The sequence below is a fragment of the Ranitomeya imitator genome, chromosome 4, assembly GCF_032444005.1.
Source record: "Ranitomeya imitator isolate aRanImi1 chromosome 4, aRanImi1.pri, whole genome shotgun sequence".
Classification (NCBI taxonomy): domain Eukaryota; kingdom Metazoa; phylum Chordata; class Amphibia; order Anura; family Dendrobatidae; genus Ranitomeya; species Ranitomeya imitator.
Genome location: NC_091285.1, coordinates 280,060,109 through 280,074,758, shown reverse-complemented (window position 1 = coordinate 280,074,758; position 14,650 = coordinate 280,060,109). Strand labels below are relative to the sequence as shown.

The 14,650-nt window shown below is 44.3% G+C and overlaps 1 protein-coding gene across 2 annotated transcripts in view; it reads right to left on the bottom strand.

The window, feature by feature from the left end:
- TBC1D30 (TBC1 domain family member 30) overlaps positions 1 to 14,650 on the bottom strand; it is a 109,998-nt gene that overhangs the window by 46,992 nt on the left and 48,356 nt on the right. For both annotated transcript variants that reach the window (XM_069764678.1, XM_069764679.1), the window contains exon 3: positions 14,069 to 14,233. In XM_069764678.1, the coding sequence (XP_069620779.1) occupies positions 14,069 to 14,233 (165 nt within the window). The remainder of the gene's footprint in view (positions 1 to 14,068; positions 14,234 to 14,650) is intronic.

The window sequence follows — 14,650 nt, the reverse complement described above, 5'->3', positions numbered from 1 at the left end:
GGACAGGAATAAAATTTACAAGATAACTTTGTTCACAGAAGATGTCCTCTTGACCCTTACTAAGCTACACATTACATTACCTAACCTTGTGGATGTTTTAAAGGTGTACGGTGGATACTTCTAAAACAGAAGCCTTGCCATTAAATATTCCTCCCAGTGTTATTGACCATTTAAAATGAAACTTGAAATTTAGATAGAAGACTGAAGCTTTCAAGTACTTAGGGGTTAGTCTATCTTCTAATAATAATAATCTATACACTTGCAACCTCCCGTCACTCTTTAGTGATCTGAGGAAATTAGATAAATAGACGCTGCTCTCGCTCTTGTTGATAGGCCAGATAGACTCAATTAAAATATCTCTCCTCCCCAAGTTGCTCTACTACTTTGAAACTTTACCGGTTAAGGTCCCCTATGGGGGAACTTAAGTCTCTTTGGGCAGTTATATTAATTTTGTCTGGAATGGTAAGCATCACCGGATCTCCAAGCGTGGCCTCGTCTCTCCTAAATCACAGGGGGCCCTTCAGTTCCTGACATTATTAAATACTACTGGGAGGCCCATCTGTTTAGGATTCCCTCACGGGCTTCACTATGAGCTTTTAAAGAATGGACAGAAATAGAAAAACTTTGGCTGACCGCAATTCATCCATATTTCCTACTATGGACAATTAAGCCCATCAGGGCCCCAATTTCACGATTGAGCCCTATGCAGTTTACTAGGGAGGCTTGGTTTTCATGTATGAAGAAGTTTATTTTGGCCTCTCCTAATTCGCCAATGATATCCTTCATATAGCAACCTTTGATATCAAATAGCACGGATCCCGTAATGGTCCATCCGTGGATTTTGGCGGAATTATTCAGATTTGCGGACTTGGTTAATGGGGACACGCTGGAGGTTCTTTCGTTTGACGCTATCAATTCTAGGTTTGCTATTTCTAACAAAAAGTTCTTTCAGTATATGCAGATTAAACATCTTGCTTCCTCGATGTTTGAACTATCGAGGGTGTCTTTATCGACTGATTTTGAGGACTTGAAAAAGGGGCCCGTCGACCAAAGGACTAATATCGGATATATAGAGAATTATAAACTACTAGATGGTGGCCCGATTCTAACGCATCGGGTATTCTAGAATATGTATGTACAGTCATGGCCAAAAGTATTGACACCCCTGCAATTCTGTCAGATAATACTCATTTTCTTCCTGAAAATGATTGCAAACACAAATTATTTAGTATTATCTTCATTTAATTTGTCTTAAATGAAAAAACACAAAAAGAATTGTCCTAAAGCCAAATTGGATATAATTCCACACCAAACATAAAAAAGGGGGTGGACAAAAGTATTGGCACTGTTCGAAAAATCATGTGATGCTTCTCTAATTTGTGTAATTACCAGCACCTGTAACTTACCTGTCGCACCTAACAGGTGTTGGCAATAACTAAATCACACTTGCAGCCAGTTGACATGGATTAAAGTTGACTCAACCTCTGTCCTGTGTCCTTGTGTGTACCACATTGAGCATGGAGAAAAGAAAGAAGACCAAAGAACTGTCTGAGGACTTGAGAAACCAAATTGTGAGGAGGCATGAGCAATCTCAAGGCTACAAGTTCATCTCCAAAGACCTGAATGTTCCTGTGTCTACCACGCGCAGTGTCATCAAGAAGTTTAAAGCCCATGGCACTGTGGCTAATCTCCCTAGATGTGGACGGAAAAGAAAAATTGACAAGAGATTTCAACGCAAGATTGTGCGGATGTTGGATAAAGAACCTTGACTAACATCCAAACAAGTTCAAGCTGCCCTGCAGTCCGAGGGTACAACAGTGTCAACCCGTACTATCCGTCGGCGTCTGAATGAAAAGGGACTGTATGGTAGGAGACCCAGGAAGACCCCACTTCTTACCCCGAGACATAAAAAAGCCAGGCTGGAGTTTGCCAAAACTTACCTGAAAAAGCCTAAAACGTTTTGGAAGAATGTTCTCTGGTCAGATGAGACAAAAGTAGAGTTTTTTGGGCAAAAGCATCAACAGAGTTGACAGGAGAAAAAAAAGAGGCATTCAAAGAAAAGAACACGGTCCCTACAGTCAAACATGGTGGAGATTCCCTGATGTTTTGGGGTTGCTTTGCTGCCTCTTGCACTGGACTGCTTGACCGTGTGCATGGCATTATGAAGTCTGAAGACTACCAACAAATTTTGCAGCATAATATAGGGCCCAGTGTGAGAAAGCTGGGTCTCCCTCAGAGGTCATGGGTTTTCCAGCAGAACAAACACACTTCAAAAAGCACTAGAAAATGCTTTGAGAGAAAGCACTGGAGACTTCTAAGGTGGCCAGCAATGAGTCCAGACCTGAATCCCATAGAACACCCGTGGAGAGATCTAAAAATGGCAGTTTGGAGAAGGCACCCTTCAAATATCAGGGACCTGGAGCAGTTTGCCAAAGAAGAATGGTCTAAAATTCCAGCAAAGCATTGTAAGAAACTCATTGATGGTTACCGGAAGCGGTTGGTCGCAGTTATTTTGGCTAAAGGTTGTGCAACCAAGTATTAGGCTGAGGGTGCCAATACTTTTGTCTGGCCCATTTTTGGAGTTTTGTGTGAAATGATCAATGTTTTACACTTTGCTTCATTCTCTTTTGTGTTTTTTCATTTAAGACAAATTAAATGAAGAGAATAATACCAAATAATACCAAATAATGTGTTTGCAATCATTTTCAGGAAGAAAATGAGTATTATCTGACAGAATTGCAGGGGTGTCATTACTTTTGGCCATGACTGTATGTATATAGCAGCCACATAGTATATAGCACAGGCCACATAGTATATAGGAGTACTACGTGGCCTGTGATATATACCATGTGGCTGCTATATACATACATACATATTGTAGAATATCCGATGCGTTAATATAGGCCACGCAGTAAATAACACAGCCCATATAGTATAAACCTTTTTAACAGGTTCCCACTGCTAATACCCGATATTTATGGACATTTGAGTGAGGACAGGAGTTACTGCTGGGGCACGACAGGGGTTTAGGGTAAAGGTCCCCATATCCTCTACCCCACCCTGCTACCGTGGACCCTCCCTGGACCCTGCATAACCAGTGTGGGGACCCTTTCGTCCATAATTGGTGAGATTAAACCAGTTTTTTATTAGAGCACAGTCATGAGCACTTTTTTGGGTATTGTATGTGTTTAGTTTGTCCATTTTAAATTTAACTAGTAAAGGTTATTGTCACGGATCCCTTCTCCGTGGTGTTACTTATTCGTCACGTGCCTGCTCTCACACGTGACTTGGGGTTGTGCCTGCAAGGGTTAATCCATCTCCCCACTCAGTCCAGCATTCAACCTCTGTCCTATGCTGTAATGGAAGCATAAATCACACACCGACCCAGGCAACACACCCGCTCATACACGCTGCCACCACTCATCGAATACACGGGCGATGAGTCCCGGAACTAACAATACTAATAAAAATATGTCTATCACTCATAAGGCTCACACACCTTAGGCTATGGATTCTTTTGGAACATTCAAGGTTCAACTTGTTAAAGTTTTATTCTTTAATAACAAAAGGGTCAGTGCTTACAATAAGAAAAGGTATAAAAATATTATAATAAGACATACAACTTATGCAAAACAGCATCAAAAACAGGAGAAAACGTACAGAAATTATCTAACTGGTAGTTGCTTTCTGCTCCCTGAAGGGGGGTGAATGGAGTTGGTGGAACACAGCTTCTCAGGCTGCCCTCACATGTGAACACAATTCTCTGTTTGCAGCCTAAATTTATAACTTTGGCCTGAGGTCAGGTTTCTAGACCGGCCCCCCAGGTTAATATCATAATTGCGGTCTGTTTGATTGGCCACGGCCCCTCTGCTAATGAATATATTATTTTCTCTTTTGATACATATATGCTAGCCACCTTAGGGAGAGACCCAAGTTGGGCTAAATGTAGCGGGACGAAAGAGACCGAAAAGCCCTCTACTTAAAGGAAATACATAGTGGATGCTTTCCTGAAACGGAAAGTACTTGCAAGCAGCATAAAACAAAGAATAGCAGGTTTACCCAGAATCCTTTGCAGTAGGCGGAGCTATGCAAATCATCTCTTTCCACCCCAGTCTAATCCACAGGGCTTGGAACCGCCAAGCGTGCAATGCTGCGGATTAGTTTCTAAATTTACACAGCCAACCAATTCCTACCTGTGGACACGTGTTTCGGGCTTTAGGCACTCATCAGCACAGGGCTGGAATTGGTTGGCTGTATGGAGTGGGGCTCGGTGAGCAAGCGATACATATATGCTAGCCACCTTAGCGAGAGACCCAAGTTGGGCTAAATGTAGCGGGACGAAAGAGACCGAAAAGCCCTCTACTTAAAGGAAATACATAGTGGATGCTTTCCTGAAATTGGAAAGTACTTGCAAGCAGCATAATACAAAGAATAGCAGGTTTACCCAGAATCCTTTGCAGTAGGCGGAGCTATGCAATGTATCTCTCTTTTGAGACACTTGTGAAAAGGTTCTCAGGAATAGATCACCTCAGGCCGCAATTAGCATCTCCCCTCCAAGACCTAAGAGGTGCCAAATGTTACCTTCTTCTTGGCTCTAGCTAGACCTCCTGGTGAGATATGGAGACACAATTTCTACTAGTCCCAAGGAAGTACCTATTAACACCTAGGTGCGACTTGCCTTCAGGACAGATGTTACATTATCACTAGTCACACATATAACCCTAGACATATGTCACTACACACATATAGATATAAATATACACATATTTCACCACACCTCTCTCCTTATGAACGTGCATAGGGGTTGACTTACAGTTCAGCTCCCGAGCACGTATCTGGTTCTGCCCCATCTTGGCGAGACAGGCCATCAGCACTGGCATGATCAACTCCCTTCTTGTGCTGAATTGTGAAATCATATTGCTGAAGTATTCAAACTCCATCTAAGCAATTTCCCATTGTCCCCAACTACTCTGTTAAGCCAACTCAATGGGTTATGATCTGTGATCACGGTGAAGTTGTGCCCATAGAGGTATGGTTGCAGCTTTTGCAGAGCCCACACAATTGATAAACATTCTTTTTCAATGGTGGCATAAGCCACTTCTCTGGGCAGGAGTTTCCTGCTTAGGTACAGACCTCTACTTAGTCCCATGATGGTGAGGTACGATGCTTTAGCTAGCTGCTCTTACAGCTCATCTATCCTCGGCATGGGGTATACCTCACATGTAGTCAGTACATTTAATTTCCTGTAGTCTACACAGAACCGCGTAGTACGGTCCTTTTTTGGGACAAAAACCACAGGCGAGGCCCAGGCACTCTGGGATTTTTGTATCACCTTGAGTTTCAGCATCTCCTCTACCTGTTCCCTCATGTGTGCCTTCATCTCTGCTGACACAGGGTATGCAGACTGCCGTACTGGGGGATTAGTACCAGTGTCCACATGGTGAACTGCTAAGTGTGTCCTCCCAGGCTCCCCTGTGAAGACTTTGGTGAACTCCCTGAGCGCCCCTATCAGCTCAGACCTCTGACTGAGATAGCTCAGGGTTAAACTCTGCTGACTCCAGGGACTCCATGTACGGAGTCCCGGCCCCCACATCCAGTAACAGATCAGCCTCCCCCTCTTCAGGCAGGTAAGACACAGGCCTCCCTGGCATGATGAGCCTTCAACATATTCACATGAAACTTTCTGACGCTTTGCATGCTCATCTAGTGTCACCACATAATTATCATCATTCAGCCGCTTATGGTCCCTTCCATGCAGCCTGCAATTTATTCTGTAACATAGGGACCAACACCCAAACCTTCTGCCCTTCCTCATAGGCCCTCAGTCTGGCATTACGGTCGTACCAGACCTTCTGGTTGATTTGGGCCTGGGTCACGTTCTCATGGGCCAGGTTGCTCAGTTTTTGCATTCTCTCTCTGAGCCGCAGTACATATTCGACCACAGACTCCAGTAGTTCTGTGGTCGTCCTCCCAACAGTCCTTAATCAAATCAATTGGCCCCCTGACCCTCCTCCCATAAACCAGTTCAAAGGGGGAGAATCCAGTAGACGCCTGGGGTACCTTTCTGTAGGCAAACAACAGATGGGGAGGTACCGCTCCCAGTCTCTCCCTTCAGTCTCCACCAGCATTTTGAGAATTTTCTTTAATGTTCCATTAAAACGCTTGCAGAGTCCGTTGGTTTGGGGATGATAGGCGCTGGCCACAAAATGCTGTACTTGTATTCTTTCACAGAGGCTTTCCATCAGATCAGACATGAACTGGGTTCCCTGATCGGTCAAAATTTCCCTGGGGAAACCCACATGAGAGAACACGGTCAGTAAAGCATCCGCCAATTTGTCTGCTCGAATGGAGGATAGTGCCACAGCTTCCGGGTATCGTGTAGCATAGTCCACCACTGTGAGGATGTACTTTTTGCCAGAGCTGCTAGGGATTGCAAGTGGCCCTATGATATCCACAGCCACTCGCTGGAAAGGTTCATCGATCACAGGCAAGGGTATCAACGGAGCTTTCTGTATATTCCCAGACTTTCCAACTCTCTGACAAACTACGCACGATCGGCAGTAATTGGCAATATCTGTCCCCATCTTGGGCCAATAGAAGTTACATGTCAGGCGAGCTTTAGTCTTTTGTATTCCAAGGTGTCCGGCCAAAACAATTTCATGGGCAATTCTCAATAATTGTTCCCTAAATGGATAAGGGACGATCAGCTGCCGTTCATAGTCCAAAGATTCTGTAGTATCCGTGGGGAGTGTCTCTTTATAGAGTCTGCCCTGGTCCCAGTATACTCTCTCTTTGCCAGAAGCAGCAGGGGGTTGGTCTGCAAGACATCTGAGCTCCTCCAGACTGACATCTGTCTGCAGGGCCTCCTGGAAGCTCTGACTGTCAGCCTGCAGGCCCTGACCTAGTGTGACTGCCAGGCTCTGGTCTAAAGCTGAGCTTTCAGTGTCTGTTAGGGACTTTGGTGGGTCTGCCATGTATGGAGGCTCCGTGACCACAGTATGGGCCTCCTGTCCTGGCAGTTCTGTCTGAGACTCATCCTCTAATCTCTGGGCCTGAGACTGAGCCGCAGCCTGACTCCGGGTCACAGCTGCCACATAACTACAGTCCTGTGCATTGGGACATTTTCCCTCCTCGCACGGGATCTCAGGTGGGTCACTTGCTTCCACCTTCTCTGCATCATTTAATTGCAAGGGAGGAACATAGTGGGACACCATCCTCCCCAGGTCCGTGCCTAGCAACACATTGGTGGGAATAGCCTCTGATACTCCCACTTCTCTCAGTCCTTTCCCTGCTCCCCAGTCTGACCCCTCCAATCCCGGTTATAGTCATAGTCTTTCCTGGTATGATATCGGCAGGGGATATCATGGCTGGACGCACCAGGGTCACCTCTGCCCCAGTGTCTCTGAGACCAATAGTGACTTTATTGCCAACAGTGACAGATTGACAGTTCTCATTAGTCCTCGCATCAGAGCCGGCTACAAAGAGGACAGACGGTGGGGGCACAGACGGCTTTGTGGTGGTAGTTGGGCGTTTCTCCCCATCAGGGCAGACAGCGCTAACATGTCCCACTTTGTTGCAGGAGAAGCATCGGCGTGCATCGCCTAGAGAATGTCTATTCCCCGGGGCCCCATAGAAGGTGGGCTTGGACAGCACTGGGGATCGGCCGGCAGAGGGAGAAGGGTCCCCGTTTGGCTTACCTCCCCTCCAGCTGAATCCCGATGGCTTCCGCACCTCAGGCATCCTGTTAGCCACATAGCAGTCCGCAATCCTTGCAGCCTGATCCGCAGTTTGTGGCTCCCGATCACACACAAATTGTCGTACATCCGTGGGGCACATGTGAAGAAATTGATCCTTGACTATAAGATCCGTTAAGTCCTCAAAATTGTTAACAGAAAGTCCCCTAATCCATTGGTGGAATGTGGTCCTCAAGGTGCTCACAACATCCGCATAGCTGTCAGCTGATCCACGTTGTAGGTTCCGGAACTTTCTAGGATACACTTCTAGTGTCAGGTTGTATTTCCTGATCAGGGCCTCTTATGGCCTCATAGTTCGCATCTAGCTCTGGTGGGAGGCCAGCAAAAACTTCCAGGGCTTTGCCTCTCAACCCTGGGGTTAGATACTGCGCCCACTGCTCACGTGGTAGATGGTACTGCCTGTAGGTTTTTTCAAATCCCAGCAGGAAAGTATCTAAGTCCGTATCCTTCTCCATTACAGGGAAGTTTTCTAGACTTGGTCTCCTTAGATTTATGTCCTGGGAGGGGGTTATCTGAGGACTGATACCCCTCTCTATTTGAGCCATCTGAAGCTGGAAAGTTCTTTTCTCCCGACGTTCTGCAGCCGCTCTCTCAGCCTGGCGTTCTGCAGCCTGTCGGTACTGTAGAATAAGCTGCATGCGCAGATTGGGATCACTTGTTCCCAGCCGTTGTAAGTCCATTTGTAAAGTACAGTTCATAGGCTCCTCAGCACTGGCATTTCCAGCAGGTATCTCCGGTGCGAGATCTGGCATTGCTGGGGCTCTCTGAGGTGGACTCTCTCCTTGGCCCGATGCTTCAGCACTTTGCTCCATGTCATGCTCAATCAAGGAACATAGCAGCAGCTCCCTGGATCTGTCGGCTGTCTCTATTCCTCTCTGCTCACAGAGGTCGGTCAGAGCGTCTTTGCTCTGCTTCTTGTACTGGGCTTCCATATCGATGAACAGCCTTTGCTAAATAAAAGATAGAAAAGAAAAACGGGGAGGGGAAACTGTTTGCAAGTATGTCTAAGTAAGCATTGAGTTGAACCTTGAAGAACTGGTGCACTCCTCACAAAGATACCAATTCTTTAGTACAAGGAATAATTGCTTAAACCATGCACTAATGTTCTAATAGAAATAGTTCTATCCCACCGCTCTGCCACCAATTGTCACGGATCCCTTCTCTGTGGTGTCACTTATTCGTCACGTGCCTGCTCTCACACGTGACTTGGGGTTGTGCCTGCAAGGGTTAATCTATCTCCCCACTCTCAGTCCAGCATTCAACCTCTGTCCTATGCTGTAATGGAAGCATAAATCACACACCGACCCAGGCAACACACCCGCTCATACACGCTGCCACCACTCATCGAATACACGGGCGATGAGTCCCGGAACTAACAATACTAATAAAAATATGTCTATCACTCATAAGGCTCACACACCTTAGGCTATGGATTCTTTTGGAACATTCAAGGTTCAACTTGTTAAAGTTTTATTCTTTAATAACAAAAGGGTCAGTGCTTACAATAAGAAAAGGTATAAAAATATGATAATTAAAAGACATACAACTTATGCAAAACAGTATCAAAATAAAGAGGAGAAAACTTACAGAAATTATCTAACTGGTAGTTGCTTTCTGCTCCCTGAGGGGGGGTGAATGGAGTTGGTGGAACACATCAGCTTCTCAGGCTGCCCTCACATGTGAACACAATTCTCTGTCTACAGCCTAAATTTATAACTTTGGCCTGAGGTCAAGTTTCTAGACCGGCCCCCCAGGTTAATATCATAATTGCGGTCTGTTTGATTGGCCACGGCCGCTCTACTAATGAATATATTATTTTCTCTTTTGGAGACACTTGTGAAAAGGTTCTCAGGAATAGATCACCTCAGGCCGCAATTAGCATCTCCCCTCCAAGACCTAAGAGGTGCCAAATGTTACCTCTATCACAGCCCACGTAGTATTTAGCAGTGTGTGCACCATATCCCTGTTAAAAAAAAAAAATAATTAAAATAAAAAAATAGTTCTATACTCACCCGCCGGTGGGATCCAGCGTAGATCCAGCAAACCTCTGGCGATGCGCGAGCGGCTGCTGCCATCTTGCGTTCCCAGGATGCATTGCGAAATTACCCAGATCACTTAGCGGTCTCGCGAGACCGCTAAGTCTTCTGGGTAATTTCGCCATGCATCTCTGGGACCAGAAGCTGGCGGCAGGCGCGAGCGCATCGTCGGACTACGGAAGGTGAGAATAGCAGAATTATTTTTTTTTTTTTTAACATTAGATCTTTTTACTATTGATGCTGCATAGGCAGCATCAATAGTAAAAACATTAATAGCGGCGGTAACGGTGTGAGTTACCCGCGGCATAATGCGGTCCGTTACCGCTGGCATTAACCTTGTGTGAGCGGTGACTGGAGGGGAGTATGGAGCGGGCGCTGACTGCGGGGAGTATGGAGCGGGCGCCGAGCACTGACTGCAGGGGAGTAGGGAGGGACTAATCGGACTGTGGCCGTCGCTGATTGGTTGCGGCAGCCATGACAGACAGCTGGCGAGACCAATCAGCGACTTGCATTTCCATGACAGGCAGAGGCCACAACCAATGAACATCCGAGCCAGACAGAAAGAGAGAAGGACAGACGGAAGTGACCCCTAGACAATTATATAGTAGATCTTCGGGGAGGCCAACAGTTAACACATCCATACATGCGCAGGTGGGAGTCTATTCTTGGGAAACTGTTGTCACCCTTTACTTGGCAGAACATCTGACAAAAATCCTCTATTTGCACTCTTTATAAGGAGAATCAGTACAAAATATTGATGTTCTGGCATCAGACCACGGAGCTCCTCCACATATTGAATCCTCAACTCTCAAACCTCTTCCTCAACTCTCAAACCTCTGTTGGCGTTGTGGTTCAGAGGTGGGCTCTCAATTCCACATCTTTTGGTCTTGCTCGGAGATCACTGGATTTTGTGAAGATGTAAGAGCCTTAATACGCAGGGTTCTCTTTGTGGAGGTTGGGTTGGATCCAGCCATCTACATTCTAAACGTCTCTCCTAAAGGGATGGGGAGAATTCAGCTAGACTGTTACTTCACATTCTTACCGCAGCAAGGTGCTTGATAGCTCTTCACTGGAAGACCACCTCATCCCCCTCTCATCAACATTTACTGAAAAGAATTTTTGACGTTCGTGGGATGTAATATATGATGGCTTTGATGGGAGCGAGAGTGGAAAGATTCCACGCTGTTTAGGTCCCTTAGGATTATTATTGGGCTCAGAATATCGGCTAGGTCTCTTCTTTCTTCTTAGTACTATCGGACCTGTGCTTTCCCCCCCCCCACCTTTTTCCCCCTTGTGTCAGTCTTGTCTTTATATGTGTAGTTAAGTTATTAAATACTAGATGGCAGCCCGATTCTAAAGAATCGGGAGTCTAGAATCCATATATACTTTATTTATTCAAATGTAAGAATAATACAATTAATAAATAATAGTAAGAAAGAACAAAAATAATAGGCAGTATATGGAGAAAACACCAAACAAAAGTTCAAAATTGGTGTGAAAATGTCACTGAACCACTTCACAACTAAATATATATAGTTTTGGTAAATGGTATTATCATTTTTTTGACGAAATTCGGCAGGAGCTTGAAGAGCAACGTCACTGGGCCCGCCTCCACGCAGTAGAAACTTGCTGTGAGGTAAAAATTCAAAAATCACACCAAAATGGCGGGCGGAGTGTGTCACAGTACGGCACGTTTCTGATTGGTCGCTCGCAGCAGGCGGCAACCAATCAGACACTGGACACTGTTGACGTCACTTATCTCCGGACATTAGCTCCAGACAAAGCCACGGAAGTTGGCACAAATTGCAGGAAGTAGTATTCTAGGCAATTATATATTAGATTATCTGGTAGATTAATAGACAGAGCTAGTTTACAGTGTTGCCAAATATAACTTCATTAGGAAGCATAGCTGAATTTAGTATTTACAGTATCATTCTACATTTAGTTTCTCATCACTGGGGGGAATGATCTCTAATATTTTATTTTACTGTATTTTGTCTCTGAAGCACCTTTAAATTTCTTCAGATTGCTCTTTGAAAAATCTCTCTGAATGTAACTGTTTGGATTCTTATTTTGCTAAATTTTGAAAATGTAATAAAAATGTACAGTAAAAATGACGGTTTAAAATGACGGTTACTCTTTAGTCTGTACGTCAGGCATTTGTCTGTCTATATGATTCACGGCTGCACAGAATAGCATAGAGGACCGCATGTTTCTAGGCCACGGGTTGAGCACCCCTGCTCTAGAATGTTGAATAGATGAAAGCTCTGAAATCACATGACAAGTCTTAACTGACCTGAGATGTAAGAAACTAGCATCCCCATACAGGTGACAATCCGGCAGCTGTCGGCTGGACACTATAGCTGACAATTGCTGCATCAGCCACGATCAGTGTTGTCACCTTCCATATCTGTTTAACCCCTTAGATGCTGCTGTCAATAGTGACTACATCACATAAATGTTTAAAAGAGTGTGGCTTCTCTCTCTTTATCCCCATTGGCACCCTGAGATCATAATTGTGTGGTCCTGATGGTTGCCATGGCAATTCACAAGCAAATAGCGGCTTAGAGTCTGCCAGCTACATTGACCTGTTCAAAAGTCAGTGACATTTAGGTGGTAAAAATACACTTTTTAATTCTGTCATGTCACTTTGCATTATTCCCTGAAAGTCACTTGAAGGGTTAATAAACTACGTGATGGCAAATTTTAATATGTCATACATAGTAACATAGTAACATAGTTAGTAAGGCCGAAAAAAGACATTTGTTAGTAAGGCCGAAAAAAATTCTTTTTTACCGCGGTTATTCAGCGCGGCTTTTTTCGCGATTTTCCGCAATGTGGGCACAGCAGTTCCTGTTTTCCATAGGGTACATTGTAATGTACCCTGCATGGAAAACAGCTGCGGACCCGCAGCGGGAAAATCGCGGCGATTCCGCATGAAATAAAGGATGGTGTGAACATGGCCTTATCACTTCTGCAAGGGAAAGTGGACCTAGACCCTACTGTCACATCAGCCCAATGACACGGGATTTTAACGCTTTCCCAGAAAGCCTCTATTGGTTCCAAATTTCAAAAAGTTAAAAGATTTTATCAAGGTGTGCCCACCCACATACCCTTCTCCCAAAAGTTGACTTCTCCTGCTGGAGATATGTGAAACAATACGTTTTTTGGGCCCGACGAGATTTGACACATTTTTGGTCCGGTGAAACCCAAGTGATCCAAAAAAATTAATGATCTCAACATTGAAATGGGGTCGGAGATCTTCAATCTCCAGTACCAGAGAGTGATTCCTTTTGTGTTTCTGCAGTAAAATCCATGGCAGAAATCTAAGGCTGCTGAAGTTTTGCAGTCTAAACCGTCTCACATCGGTGTGTGGATCAGCTACTTGATTGGTCTATTTCACGTATCGCTATAAGCCATTGTTTGTGTCCATAAATGGATTCAATAATTAACAAGCCAGTTTTTTTTTGTTTTGTTTTTTCCCCGTGATATACATTGATTTTAAAATAGGTGGCCAAGAATTCTATTGATGTATGAATAACAAGTTTGGAATAGGATTTAATGCCAATTTTACATTATAAAACCTGTCAATTCCACTGTGTGAACCCTTTGGTCTTGTTCACCAAAGACAGCATGCCAAACACCTACGGTACTTTCCACAGCAGGTTTCACACTGACCATAAACATTCCTTTAGCTTAGCATTTATAAACATTTGCAAGCGGTTTATTTTTTTTTTTTAAGAGAAAGAAGAGATTGAAATAATAGAAAATCAATGTTGCCAAAATCATGCATACTGTGTGGGTGTACTGTACCTTAAAGAATATAATGCCTTGCTGCATGTCAATGAAACAAAAAGAGGAGGTTAATTAAAAAACTTCTAGTGTAGCAAGACCAGATATTTTTTAGAATAAAGCTCATATTTCTAAAGACAGGTAAATAAGCAGTAGAATTGTAGACTAAAATCCTTTGATGTGCTTTTGTCAGGCTTCATCATGGCTCTGAACGTTTCCTAATTCTGTGGAGCCACAATACAGTACCAAGAGTATCGGACCTTACTGTACCTACAATTTCATAAAGTTGTAATATTTATTTGTTCTTGTGCCACGTTTTATCAAATCTAGCGATCTCCTGAATATGGCACCATACAGCTGAACATGGAGTGGCAAAGACTGAGCTGTGCCGCACAGCGTCCTACACATGGCTTTATAGACACATATTTTAGTCATCATGGCTTTCTAAATCATATCAAGTAGGATTTCTTCCCAGTGAATACTCACGACGTTTCTGTGAGACTGCCTGCAGGCACGCAGTGACAATGTCACAATTCTTCTGCACTTTGTGCTGAAGTCTATCCTTCTGCTTCAGTTGTCGGAGGAGCTTGGCAGATTGAACTCCAATTCGATGTCTAAGTTCTTCTTTTATAGCTTTTAATGCATTCCAATCTGTAAATATAAAATACAGTCAATTGGAAACAAATTCCACATATATGCTATTTATATACATTATGTCAACACTAGGGCCAAAACATTGATACCTGAAAAACATCGATACTTGAAAAAGCAGCAGGCACCGGACCAGGGGAGGTTGAGCTGGTTATTTAGAGCATTTGGGGTTCACTTTCCACAAAGTGAAAATCTCTTTTACAGAGTTAAAATGTTGCATTGTATTGTAACGTCACACACTACCTGTGGACAGGGATTACTCGCTTTGCTGGTCGCTGAGGCATACGCTGGGGCACTCGGTTAAAAAAAAGTTAGTTCGGTTTATTAGTAAGCACACATTCGGCTCTAACCTCACTGACCCCGGACAGCATAACACGGATTCCTGTCCGTTACCTGTTGGTAACTCTTGTTCTCAGA